This window comes from Myotis lucifugus, unplaced genomic scaffold, assembly GCF_000147115.1.
Source record: "Myotis lucifugus unplaced genomic scaffold, Myoluc2.0 scaffold_138, whole genome shotgun sequence".
In the NCBI taxonomy this organism is placed as follows: Eukaryota; Metazoa; Chordata; class Mammalia; order Chiroptera; family Vespertilionidae; genus Myotis; species Myotis lucifugus.
Genome location: NW_005871186.1, coordinates 606,689 through 618,487, shown reverse-complemented (window position 1 = coordinate 618,487; position 11,799 = coordinate 606,689). Strand labels below are relative to the sequence as shown.

Here is an 11,799-nt window from a genome sequence, read left to right as displayed (position 1 = left end):
CCTCTCCTCTACCTGAAGGAGCCCCAGCTTGTTTGCTTAAGCCCAGGGCCAAGCATCTTATCAGCATCTCTCTGTATCCTGGAATCAGCCCTCTGCTTGTATGCCTTAGCCAAACTATAGACCTGCTGGACCAAGTGAGGCAGCATTCATACCCTGAACCTACTCCCAGGACAGACATAGCTAATCAATCATAGGACTAAGAACCAGTCTCAACACAATATTTCAGGCAGCTACTGCCAATCAGCAAGTTGGTATAGGACATGAAATCTATTTATGGTACCACTCTTAGATCCCAAATCTGATCTCAGTTCCTGAGAGATTCCTCCTAACTAAGCCTGTTTACCTGCCTCTGTGTCCTGCCCACCATTCCGTTTTGTATGATTCTTATAGCTGCCCTGTCAGTGCCTATAAAGACCCTCAGATTCGCCTGGCCCCCAAGTCTGTATTCCCTTTAGCCATTGTCCACTGTGCCAGTGATGCTCTGTGGGTTCCAGAGAGCCCACCATCCCAGAGCTCACTACCTCTCCATCAGGGAATTCCCAGCAGAAATGCCAACAGGGGGTGGCAAATGGGGAAGGAGGCCAATACCCTAATAGTGGATACTCCCAACTGCAAGAAGTGGGTAAAAAAAGTGGGAGCTCACTTGGACCTCAACATGATTTTAAATAAGCTAAAATGGGTGACGGAGAGTCAACAATTACCTGTGCCTCGGCCGTAGCAGAAGCAAGAGCCTAGCACTCTCACAAACCTGAAGTCTCTTACACCAACAAACCATTCACACTGCTGGAATAGTACCCGCTTCCAGCTCTGTTACCCCAGTAGAACCCTGTCCAGGCTCTCAGCTCACCTCCTGATCCACCTCACCCCACCCTGACTCACAAGTCTCCTCCGAGCTTGTTGAAGGCACAGGCCAGGGCCACCACCTGGTCCGTGGCCCGACTGATGACAGGGACACAGAGCATGGTCTGCAGCTCACAGCCCAACATGCTTTGCAGCTGCCGCACATCCTCCTACAAAGGTGAGGTGAGTCAGGGCAGGGGAAGAGGGAGAGAGTATGTTTCCCTCCCCCAGCCCAGCACCATCTGCAACAGGCGGCTCTCAGGGACTCCTGCAGGTGGGAAGTGCTATGGTTGGGGGTGGACTGGGAGGAAGTCCCTGGGTCTTGTTGCCAGCCTTCCTAGGCTGCCCTGTCCCAGCGACCCTGGCCATGGCAGCTGGACATGGTCCTCTCCCTTTGCCTCCTCCCCTGGTCCAGTCAGGCATGGCTTACTGTGGTGAGATCTTTCAGCTGGATACACTCCTTGTCTTCCACCACCTGGCCCAGGCGTCCCATTGTCAACTGTGGAGGGAGGAGTGGCTGAGTCAGGGCCCACCCTGGCCTGAGGTCAAGGCCATCTCAGACCCCAACCCTCCTCCCCAAAGTCTGGAAGATTCAAGGACCTTTTCAGTCGGTCCAAATGGGGAATGGAGTCAACACTGAGAAAGGGGGGGGGGGGTGTTCTGCTCCTGACCAGAACGCCCTATGGAAGATGTAGGGTCTCCCCTGACTAGGAGAGAGAAAAAGCAGACTCCAAGATTCTCATTGATCGCGACAGATTCTAAGAGAACCAAAATCCAGAAACACCCCAACAGCGGTAAACTGGTCCCAAGTAAACTGTTCTGTAGATTGCATGAGATTTCTCCTGTGGATCCTGATCAAGAAAGGCTGTGAGCGCTCAGAACATTTCTAAGTAGACCCCAAGATCCAGGTAATTCCATCCGATTCCAAGAGATTCTGGCAGATCCCAGTCTCTCGGTGCAAATCCCAAGTGCGCCTCGTTTGCCTTAACTGCTCCTGCAGACTCACCGGGAAGCTGATCTCTTCCTCCAGCACTTTATCTCCGATGACCTGCGGGGCAGAGGGGCGGCGACCCATTAAAAGATCAGCGGGGTTTTTCTCCTTAGAGACACCGCCCCCCTCCCGGTCCCGGGGACCCGGCCCTCACCTTACAGGAGAGCTGGAGATTGTCCTCCGACACCAGCAGGAGGCAGCAGTGGGACGCCTGGGTCTCCTGCTGCAGCTGGAAGGCAAGCACCCCGCGAGGGGCTGACCGCGGGTCTGGGCCGCCCACTCCCCACCCTCTCCCCTCTGAGGCTCCTCGGGTGGGTGGGGAAGAGGCGAGGGGCGGGACGTGGAAATCCCAGCTGAGAGGGAGCGCTCGAGACACGTCGGTCCCTGGGGGAGCAGGAGCGGGGCGTAGGGACTCACGTATTGGAGGACTTTGAGCTGCAGGGAAGAGGCGTCCAGATCGTAGAGTTCCCCTGCAACGGCGGGGCGCGGGTCAGAGGTCAGAGGGTCCTTAGACACCCTCTCCCCCCCCCCGACTCCCCCGCAGCCCCAACTTGGCGGTCCAGCCCGTAGATCTCCCCTCCGACAGCTACCCCGCGCCCCCCGCCTCGCCCCCCCTCTAAGGCCCCGCCCCCGCACAGGCCCCTCCCCTCCAGGTGGGACCCCTCCCCTCCAGGGGGGACCCCGCCCCAGAACCTGTCGCTGCTGGGTCCTCACCGCACAGCTGCAGGATCTTGCCGTCGTTGTGGGTGTATCCAACCCGGCCCTTCTGGTCTCCCGCTGTCCCCGCCGGGGGTTTCTGGACAGTTTCGGGGGCCACGCCGGGCCCGCGCTGCTGCAGGGCCTGCACCCTTCGCAGGGCCACCAGGGTCTGGGGCGGGCCAAGCGGTCAGCTAGCCTCTTGCCCCACCTTTTCCCCCGCGCTCGCCGCCTCGGGACCCTTCGCCTGGGCTCAAGCCATTTCCTCTGCCTGCGGTGCCCGTCGCCCCCACCACCGTCCGAACCACTCATTCCTCAGCGCCCCACCCTCCCGTGGGCTCCCACTGCCTCTGGAGCGTCCTCCCTCCAGCCTCCACCCCTAGCCCCAGACTCTTCCCAGACAGGACAAGGGCGCTCTCTCTGTGTCTCTAGCACCCACAGGGAATTCTAAGTCCTTGTGAAAGTCAGCATGAAATCTCAGGAGAGAGCCTCGGTATCATTACGTAGATAGTCCCTCGTCAGTACTGACCAGATACTTGATTCGCCTTATCTCACCAGTACACCCTATAGGTCAGTGCTTTCCTCATCCTCATTTTCAGATGTGAAACTCACTGATGCTCAGAGAAGTTAAGTGACTTGCTCAAGGTCACACAGCCCAAAGGTGGCGGACTGGAACCCAGGTCTGTCCAGCTCCCTGGCAAGATCATCTCACCCACTGTGATGAGGGTCTTCAGCAGCCCCCTGCCTACCCCAACCCTACCCCAGCCCTACCCCCGCCTACCCCAGCCCTACCCCAGCCCTACCCCCACTCACATGCTTCTCCACGGCTTGAAGGCTGCATTCTTGACTGTCACTCAGCTGGCCACAGTGCACCTGGAGGGATGGGGGAGAAGAACTAGCTGTGACCGCCCCTAGCCTCCTACCTCTGTCAGAGGGCCCTCCCCATGCCTGGACACACCTGTCCCCACCAACACATAAACACTCCAGTCTGCGGGCTTCAGTGCGAAGCCTGTCCTTCTGGCCGAGCACAGGGCTCCAGGAGAGTCCCCTCCTCCAGCAAACCTCCTAGGGCTAATTCAAATAAAAGTGGAACGTGCCCGATCTCTGCCTTTTCAGTCACTGTTCCATCAACGGCACAATTCAGGTGGACAGTGAGGAAAGGGGGTGACCTGGAACTCCCCTCCATCTCCCGCCTATGGAGCCCTTCAGGACCCAGTTATGGAATCAGTGCTCTTAGCCCAAGCCTCCCATCTCCAGCCTTTCTGAGTTGGGGTTTGAACTGCCCCTAAGTCTGGGTAAGAGAAGACGTCTGACAGCTCTGATGCATCTGCTGTGCCTTAAGAACTTGGGAAGATGGGTGAGTAAATGAATGAATGGAGTGATAAAGTGCTTCGATCAAAACGTGAGTCTCACCATCCAGTAAGGCAGGCTTCCACTTGCAGATGGACCGAGGCCCAAAAAGGTTAAGTGACATGCCCAAAGTCACACAGAAGAAAGGGGCAGGATTGAGACAGTACCGACCACTCTCCCCCACCTTCTCTGCCCGCACCTTCCATTCTCCAGACCCACTCTCATCACCACACACATTAGCCCGTCTCTCCCTAACTTCCCTGTGTCAGTTACCAGAACGCCCCTCAGCCCACCTTTCATACCCCGTGGGGTCCCTTCCCACACCCTTGCTAGAGTGCTTGACACAGAAAATGAGAGGGACAGAGGGAGGGATGGCAGTCTGGGGACCCACTGCAGGCCCTGCTAGCAAAGATTTCCAACAGCGTCACCAGCTTCTGGTGGTGCCTACTCAGAGCTGCTCATCGCCTGCAGGGCACCCCATGGTGGCTGCACTGGGGTCCCCTCCTACATCCTCCCTTCTCACTCAGCAGCTGCCTGCCTGCCTGTGCTCTAGGTCCCCCGCCAGGAGCAGATGGAGAGGAGACCAGCAGGTTCCCAGGAAGCTCACATCTGGCTGGGGCAGGATGGAGTGGGGGATGTGATCAGGAGGTGCAGAACCTCATACCTGAGGAAGAAGGAGAAGGCAGATGGGGTGGATGGGAACTTAAAGGCTGTGGGAGCTCGGGGGTGGGGGTGGGGGGAGGGCATCCGGGAGGCTTCCAGAGCTGGCACTGAGGCATGGAGAGGACAAGTAGAGCCTGAAGAGAGGGGACACTGCAGGCAGGAGCTGTCCTGGCAGTGCTGGGTAGAAGGTGGTACAGGAGATGAGGATCCGGGCAGGAGTGGGGTCCCCTTGCCCCAGGGGGCGGGCCTGGAGTGCCAGGCTAAGGAATTGGACTTTAGCTTGAGGGCCATGGCCTATGGGGTGTAGGGTGAGTTGGAGGAAGCAACACTGGAGGCAGGAAGCCCTGGACAGGGTCTGGTGGGATTGAAGGTTAAGCTCTGGCTGAGGCCCCATCTATGACTCCCATGGGACAGGGAGTTGGAAGAGGCTGGGGCATGGTTCATTTGCATGTGATTCATATCAACATTTCAGCATTTCACTGTTAGTAGATGGGGAGGACATCTACTTGTTTCTTCCTCCTGGACCCATCTCTCAGGAAAAGGGAAGGTCGGGGCCCCTCTAGGGCTATGGGGGCAACCAGTTCCTGGGCTGCCAAAACAGCTTGGTCCCAGTAGAGAGCTGGGAGACTGAACGAGAGCCTCAGAAGGCCAGGGGAAAGGAAGGAATTGTGGAGCCCTCCACCCCCTGGACCTCCCCCCACCCCAGCACACACTCCTGGGCTGCCTCACCCCCTTCCCCACCCACATGTGCACAGTCAAAACTGTACACAGGATACTGAGTTCGAATACCCAAGAGCCATGCACACGCTTCTGCCCCGCCCCCGTATGCAAACACACTGCCACACACACACACACACACACACACACACACACACACAGCTTTTTGCTCACCAACAGAAACACACACTTGCAGGGAGCTTGTCTGGGGCCCAGTGGCAGCCCTGTGGTGGGCACTGGGGCTGTAGAGAGGGTTGAGAACCCAGCAAAGCCCCCACACCTCATCCTCACCAAGTTCAACATGGCTAATCCCCATGCAAGTGGCTGGCACAGTGGGGGGCGGGGGGGAGCGTGGGCACACATCACACATCAAATGCCAGAGACCAAGTACCTCCCACTCCTCAAAGGGACTTATTATCCCAGAACTGAAGAACAGAGCCAGACTCTTTCCACACAAAGAACCTGTAATCAAGGTGCCTGGAGCTGCAAGCTGCAGAGGCCCAGAACTATTCGAGGCTGCCCTGCGCCTGGAGGGCATATCTCTCAGAGAGCCTTCCATTGTCCACACTTCCACCAGGCCCCAATATTCCTTGCAGAGCTCCCTGGTTTCCTTGCTTGCACTTGCCATCATTTGCAATTCTACCCTTATTTTGGTCCCTGGTGTGTCTGTCTCCTGGGCCGCTCCAGACTATGGTCTGTGGAAGCAGGGCCTGTCTGGTCTCTGTCATTGCTGTTTGCAGCACCTAGCACACAGTGCCTGGCAGTGCTCGGGAAATATGCCTTCCATCGACGGATGGGTGGATGGGTGAATACCAAGAGCAGAGACTCAGAGAGGGGAATGGGGCTTGCTGAGGCAGGAGCTGGTGAGTCAGTCTTCCCAAAACATCTGCCCTGGAGCAGGCCCTGTACCCTCTGCACCCTCTGCCCTTGGAATCTGGTAGCAGCTGGGAGGTTCAAGGCTGCTGTGCTGCCTCTTGGAGGATGTGAGGTCCTGAGGCCCAGGAGCGCTGGGGTGGAGCAGCAGGACAGGATTCATCAGTTGTATGTGCACTGAGGACAGGGGTGTCCTGGAGGCATGCTATTTGAGTAGGAAGGCACAGGCTTGGAGAAGAGTCAGGCCACGAATAATCCATACACCTTTCTAGAGCTTTTCACTGCCAGGCGTGTTCAAGAAGGGGAGGGGACAGTTGTTGGGAACTCCTGGTAGCCAAAGTCCCAGGTAGCATCTTGCTCAACAGCAGGCACCTCCGCCTCACCAGGATCACACTCTTCCTCCAACACCCCACCACCCTCTCCCTGCCCTGCCTTGCTCATGCTCTGCCCTTGGTCTAGAATACCCTTTCTCTTCTCTGCCTGCAGACATCCTCCCTGTGCCCAAAGCCCATTCACAGGCCGTCTCCACTGTGAGGCACTCCTTGTGCTCCAGCCTCTGCCACCAAAGCATCCGTATTTATTCCCTTTGGCCAATAGTGGCCTGAGGGTGTCCCTGCCTTCCTCCAGACGGACAGACTCTGGAAGGCAGACATGGGTCTCACTCCTCTGTCTGCCCTAGCATGCAGCCTGGAGCAGGGCCAGAGAAGGGTTTTGCTAGAGAGAGTTAAATTCAAGTGCTCTGACTCAACCCCCTCCCCAATGCACAACACACACACACACACACACACACACACACACACACACACACAGTGAAGCCTGACTCCCGGCCCAACCTGAGCCAAGGTGAGCAGCAGTCATGGCAACCATGCTCTTGCCCACAAGACGAACCACCTTCCAGATGTTTTCCTCTGGGGGAGGTTGCTCCTCTTCTGACCCAGTCCTCCCAGCCCCAACACAGGAAGTCCTTCCTAGGAACCTGACACCCCACACTCTTCCTCAACAAAGGTGGGCTGCCCGAGCCGCTGCCTCCCGCCTCTTCTTCTGCACATTGGCCCAGCCCTGGTGCTCTTCGAAGAGACCAGCTCTGGCACAGATTGGGACTGAAGGAGGGAGGGAAGCAGTGCTCAGAACTCTGCCAACAGCAGATCCATTCCCTGCGGGAACAGAAGCTGGGGGGCGGGAGAAAGCAAGGGGGACGCGTCTCTGTCAGGCAGATGGGACGCAGAGGAGACCAAGCCAAGTACCCCTTCCTTCCTCTGCTCTCCCTCCTCTCCCCATGGGCTCCCCCCACTCCCACCGCCCTCCCCCTCCAGCAGCTCCGGAAAGGTCAGGCGCCTCAGAAACCTTTAATTCTGTTTTAATGAGCTCAGAGGAGTCCCTGGGGGCACAAGGCCAGCTCATTTATCTGTCTGCACCCCAAATCTGCTCCTTATTGAGGTAATGGTGATGTGGGAGTGTTAACCCTTCTGTTCCTGGGATGGGAAAGAGACTCTGAACGGCCCCTCCATATGGGAGAAGGGCCTGCAGAACCCGCCCAGCAACTTGGCCCTGCTCATTCAAGGTGGGGCAGAGGGGTGGGATGTGGAGAAGCCCCAGACCCCCATTTTCTACAACTCCAGCCCAGCCTGCTGCTCTATACACACACACACACACACACACACACACACACACACAGGACTCCACCCACCGCTCCCTCCCCTGCTGTCCTCTTCCCCATCCCACCCTACAAGGGCTCTTACCAAGATGACGGCTGCCACAGCCCCAGCCTCCTTGTCCACCAGCGGTATGACCAGCACTGAGGGGGAGAGGGCAATGAGGTGGTCCTGCGGGGCCAGTGAGGCTCAGGAGACTGAGCCAGGACCCAGGGAGGGAGACAAAGACACAGAGAGAGAGAGAGAGCCTGGGACAGAGACACAGAGAGACCCAGAGACCCAGAGAGACAGAGGGGAGTCCTGAGGCGGCGACAAAAACAGCCACAGCGAAGACCCTTGCATGGAGGGAAACCCCCTCACTCGACAACCTTCTTGTGATCCTCCCAGCAACCCTGAGCGGGAGGCAGGCAGGTAAGGCTGAGCACCCCTAGTTTACAGATTGGGAAACTGAAGTCCAGAAAGGGGAAGTGACTTGCCCAAGATCACACAGCAAGTCAGGTCTCCTGACTCCCAGTCCTGTGCACTTTCCACATCGAGACAGAGGACAGAGACCTAGAGAGACTGAGACACGAGGCAGAGAGACATGGCGGACAGGGGGCATGGAGAGGAAGAGAGAGAAAAACAGAGAGAGTGACAGAGAGAGCATGACAACAGCCACAGCCCATCTAGCGACAGGCGCGAACACATCATCACGGCGGCCACCGGCCACTGAGCCCTAGTAGGTGGCAGCCCTTAACATGCGTTATCTTATTTGCTCTTCCTTGCAACACCCCCTCAAAGTAGGTTCTGTTGTCCCCATTTTACAGACCATGAAACTGAGGCTTAGAGAGGTTAGTAGCATACTAGAGAGAGAATTAGATGGAGGGATTGCTACAGACACAGAGCAAAGGAAAGAAGGAGACCAAGAGATGAACACAGGAGACAGACATGAACTGGGGAGCAGGGGTCACCATTTCTCCTTGCCCCTGCCCAGCTCCCAGCCCTTACCTTGGGTGTCAGGAGCCAGTGGGGCCACCAGCTTGGCCAAAGGCTTCCCAGGGAGGTCCGAGACGCTGCCCAGCCCATTGCAGCCCAGCCGCTTCTGGGAGATCACAGCCTCTCTGCAAAAAAAAAAAAAGGATGACCCCACCTCTCAGCCCCTGGATCAAAGAGAACAATCTCTGGCCCAGGGACACACAGCAGGCTGGGCCCTGCATGTCTGCAAAGATCTGGACAAGCTGACCTGCTGCAGGGCAGATGCGAGGGGGGAAAATAAAAGAGTCGGGGACCCCAGTCAGCTACAGTCCAGCCTCCGGTGCCTCTTGCTGGTAGATACTGGAAAGGTACGTCAGGGGCCAGCACAAATCCCCAGAGCAAGGAAAGCAAGGGCTTGGAGCTAGGCTGCCTGGGTTAAATCTCACCGTGGCTACTACTTGACCTTTGGTGAGTGACCTAACCTCTCCGAGCCTCCTGGATAATCATCATAACTAAAACTTATCACACATCCCTTTATGCTGCACACAGTCCAAGCAAATTACATAGATGAACTCAGAATTTCCAACTATCCTCCGAATTAAATAGCATCATCATCTCCATTTGCAGGTGGAGGAACTAAGGTACCAAGAGGTTAAGGAACCTGTCCAAGGTTGCATGGCTAATAAGTGGTAGAGCCAGGATCTGAACCCAGCCAGCTGGCACCAGAACCCATACTCCTAACCAGCAATGCTTGAACCTTCCTAAAGCCCTTCGCGGGGTGGGGGGTGGGGGTGAGCCTCCAAGAGGGAGTTGGCATGAATACTGGGGAGGCAAAGGGCATAGATGTGATGGAGGGAAGGGGTGGTAGGTGGGGAAGAATGAGCTTCTCTCTGCCCTCATCACACATGCCATCTTCCCCCTCCCCCCCTCCCAGCCTCTGGCTCTTCCTACTTAATTAAGTGCCTGATTTTTCACCAAATGTTACTCCCTGATGATTAATTGTCCTGGGTTCCTCATCTCTCATGCTGCCTCCACTTAATTGCGTTTGTAGGAACTGCTTGGCCTAGCTAGAAGAGCAGCTTGGGGTGGGGGCGGGGGAGGGATGGAACTCCTGTGTGTGGGGGGAGGTCACGAAGGGGAGACCATCAAAAGTCAGATGAAGAAAAGAGAGCTGGTGGCCTGAAAGGCTCCCCAACAGCAGCGAGAGAAGTTGAAGACCAAAGAGGCTGAGCATCTCCAGCGGGTCACGTAGCCTTCTGAACCAGGCCTGTTCACTCCTGGCCCCTGGGTCAGAACCTATTAAGAACCAGTGGTGTCTCCCACCTCCCAGCCCTCACACCCTGGACCTTTAAGGCTCCTGGTGTGCTGGGCGCCAGTTCTGGGCTGAGACTGTGCTAATCCTCCCAGGAAGGAATAGCAACCTAGGGTGGCAGGAGGGCAATGGCAGCCACGCTTTCTGATGACTAAATTGATAAAGGATGGGACTTCATGGAGACAGGGGCCTGGCCTTGGTGACCCTTAGCCAAACCCCCTTGTGGACCCCTCCCAGCCACTTGGCCTGGGACAGTCTGGTTACTGGGCAGCCACAAGGTGGCGCTGGTCCCTGCGTGGCTGGTTAGTGGACTCCGCAGCGTCATTCCACTGACCCCTGACTCTCCACTTCCAATCTCCCCCACCCCACCCCAGGACCCAGGGCTGCCTTGGCCTCCCTCTTCCTCCCAACCCCCCACAAAGGACCCTGATGAAGTAATCTATCCTCAGTTTTTCTTCTGCACAAAACACCTTCCTTTGGGCTTATGCCTCGTGACTCTCCAGCTCCCCTCTCCTGAGTTCCAGACGTCCAAAGGCCTCCTGGAGGCTTTCCTGTGGGCCCCTGAGATCGCCAAAGACACCCAGTCCCAATCCGAACTTACCCTTGCCACCACTACCCCAAGTGGCACAGCCATCCCCTGGGTCCCTTGCCTCCCTCTTCCTCACCTCCCCCAGCCAATGGGTGAGTCACCTCCCATGCATCTCTCACAACGGTCCCCTGCTTCCCATCCCAAGCTACTCCCCAGCTCATACAGAGCCACCCCTCCCCTGACCTGCAGCACCTCTCGCCTAGTCTCCTGCCTCCTGCCAGGTCCCTTAGATCCACCCCTCGTACTAGAGCCAGAGCAAGTTTTCTCAACGAAATACTTATGGGAAAATTCTACTTGAAGTCTTTCATTCCATGGAGTGTTTACTCCGGGTCCTTCCGGGTCAAGTTTGGTACTGAGGACTGAGATGAGAAGAGGAGGCAGATATATGCCTGACTCTTAGCGTCCCAATGTCGCCCAGGGACTGACATGCAGGCCCGTGGCCGAGGGCAGGAGTGAGGGCTCTGACAAAGGGAGGAAGAGTGGGCCCAGCCTCCCAGGTGCCGGATGGAAGTGGGGTCCAGAAGGCTTCCTGGAGTTGAGTCCTAAAGGGCATGCAGAGGTTAACCAGGTAGACAGGAAGGGATGCGCAGGTAGAGGGAACTGCATGTGCAAAGGCTTGGAGAAGGGGAAGAATGAGTGTCTGCTGGACGGTCCAACTGCAAGGAGTTAGTTTGGCTGGACAGCAGGAGGGGGACCAGGGCCCTGAGGGCAGTGGGAGACCCAGAGGGACTTCAGCAGGGGAAGGTAAAGGTCAGGTTTGATGGTTGGCTGCTGGGAAAAATCTCACCAACAGGGAGAATCGGGGAGACCGGAAACCCAGTCTGAGTGAGCACCCCATAGTCTCAGTGTTCCCGGGACAGCAGAGGGGAGGCTGGGCTGGGGCAGGTCAGCCTGGTCTGGGCCCAGATCGCCCTCTGAATGCTGGGGCATCAAGGATCCTCAGTCCTCAGGGTCCCACACGTGGCACCTCGCTCTGTAACCTGCCCTCCCTGGCCCAGCCACGTTCCATGGCCCCAGACAGGCCATGCTCACCTCAAACCCCCCCCCCCCCATTCGAGCCCCTTTCCTCTGCGGTCCCTTTCCCAGAACTGCTGTCTCCACCCCAGATGGGGGTGGGGGCTTCATAAACTGCTCACACCCCAGATGGTTCTCTCCTCAACTT

General features: G+C 57.2%; 1 protein-coding gene across 1 annotated transcript in view; it reads right to left on the bottom strand.

Annotated features, from left to right (window-relative positions):
• The window catches only part of PDE2A (phosphodiesterase 2A), a 35,738-nt gene that overhangs the window by 11,111 nt on the left and 12,828 nt on the right, over window positions 1-11,799 (bottom strand). Inside the window, exons 4-12 of the mRNA XM_023758773.1 lie at window positions 8,770-8,882; window positions 7,870-7,925; window positions 3,341-3,400; window positions 2,546-2,699; window positions 2,249-2,301; window positions 1,986-2,060; window positions 1,847-1,888; window positions 1,271-1,339; window positions 880-1,010 (exon numbers count right to left, since the gene is read on the bottom strand). Coding sequence (XP_023614541.1) covers window positions 880-1,010; window positions 1,271-1,339; window positions 1,847-1,888; window positions 1,986-2,060; window positions 2,249-2,301; window positions 2,546-2,699; window positions 3,341-3,400; window positions 7,870-7,925; window positions 8,770-8,882 — 753 coding nt within the window. The remainder of the gene's footprint in view (window positions 1-879; window positions 1,011-1,270; window positions 1,340-1,846; window positions 1,889-1,985; window positions 2,061-2,248; window positions 2,302-2,545; window positions 2,700-3,340; window positions 3,401-7,869; window positions 7,926-8,769; window positions 8,883-11,799) is intronic.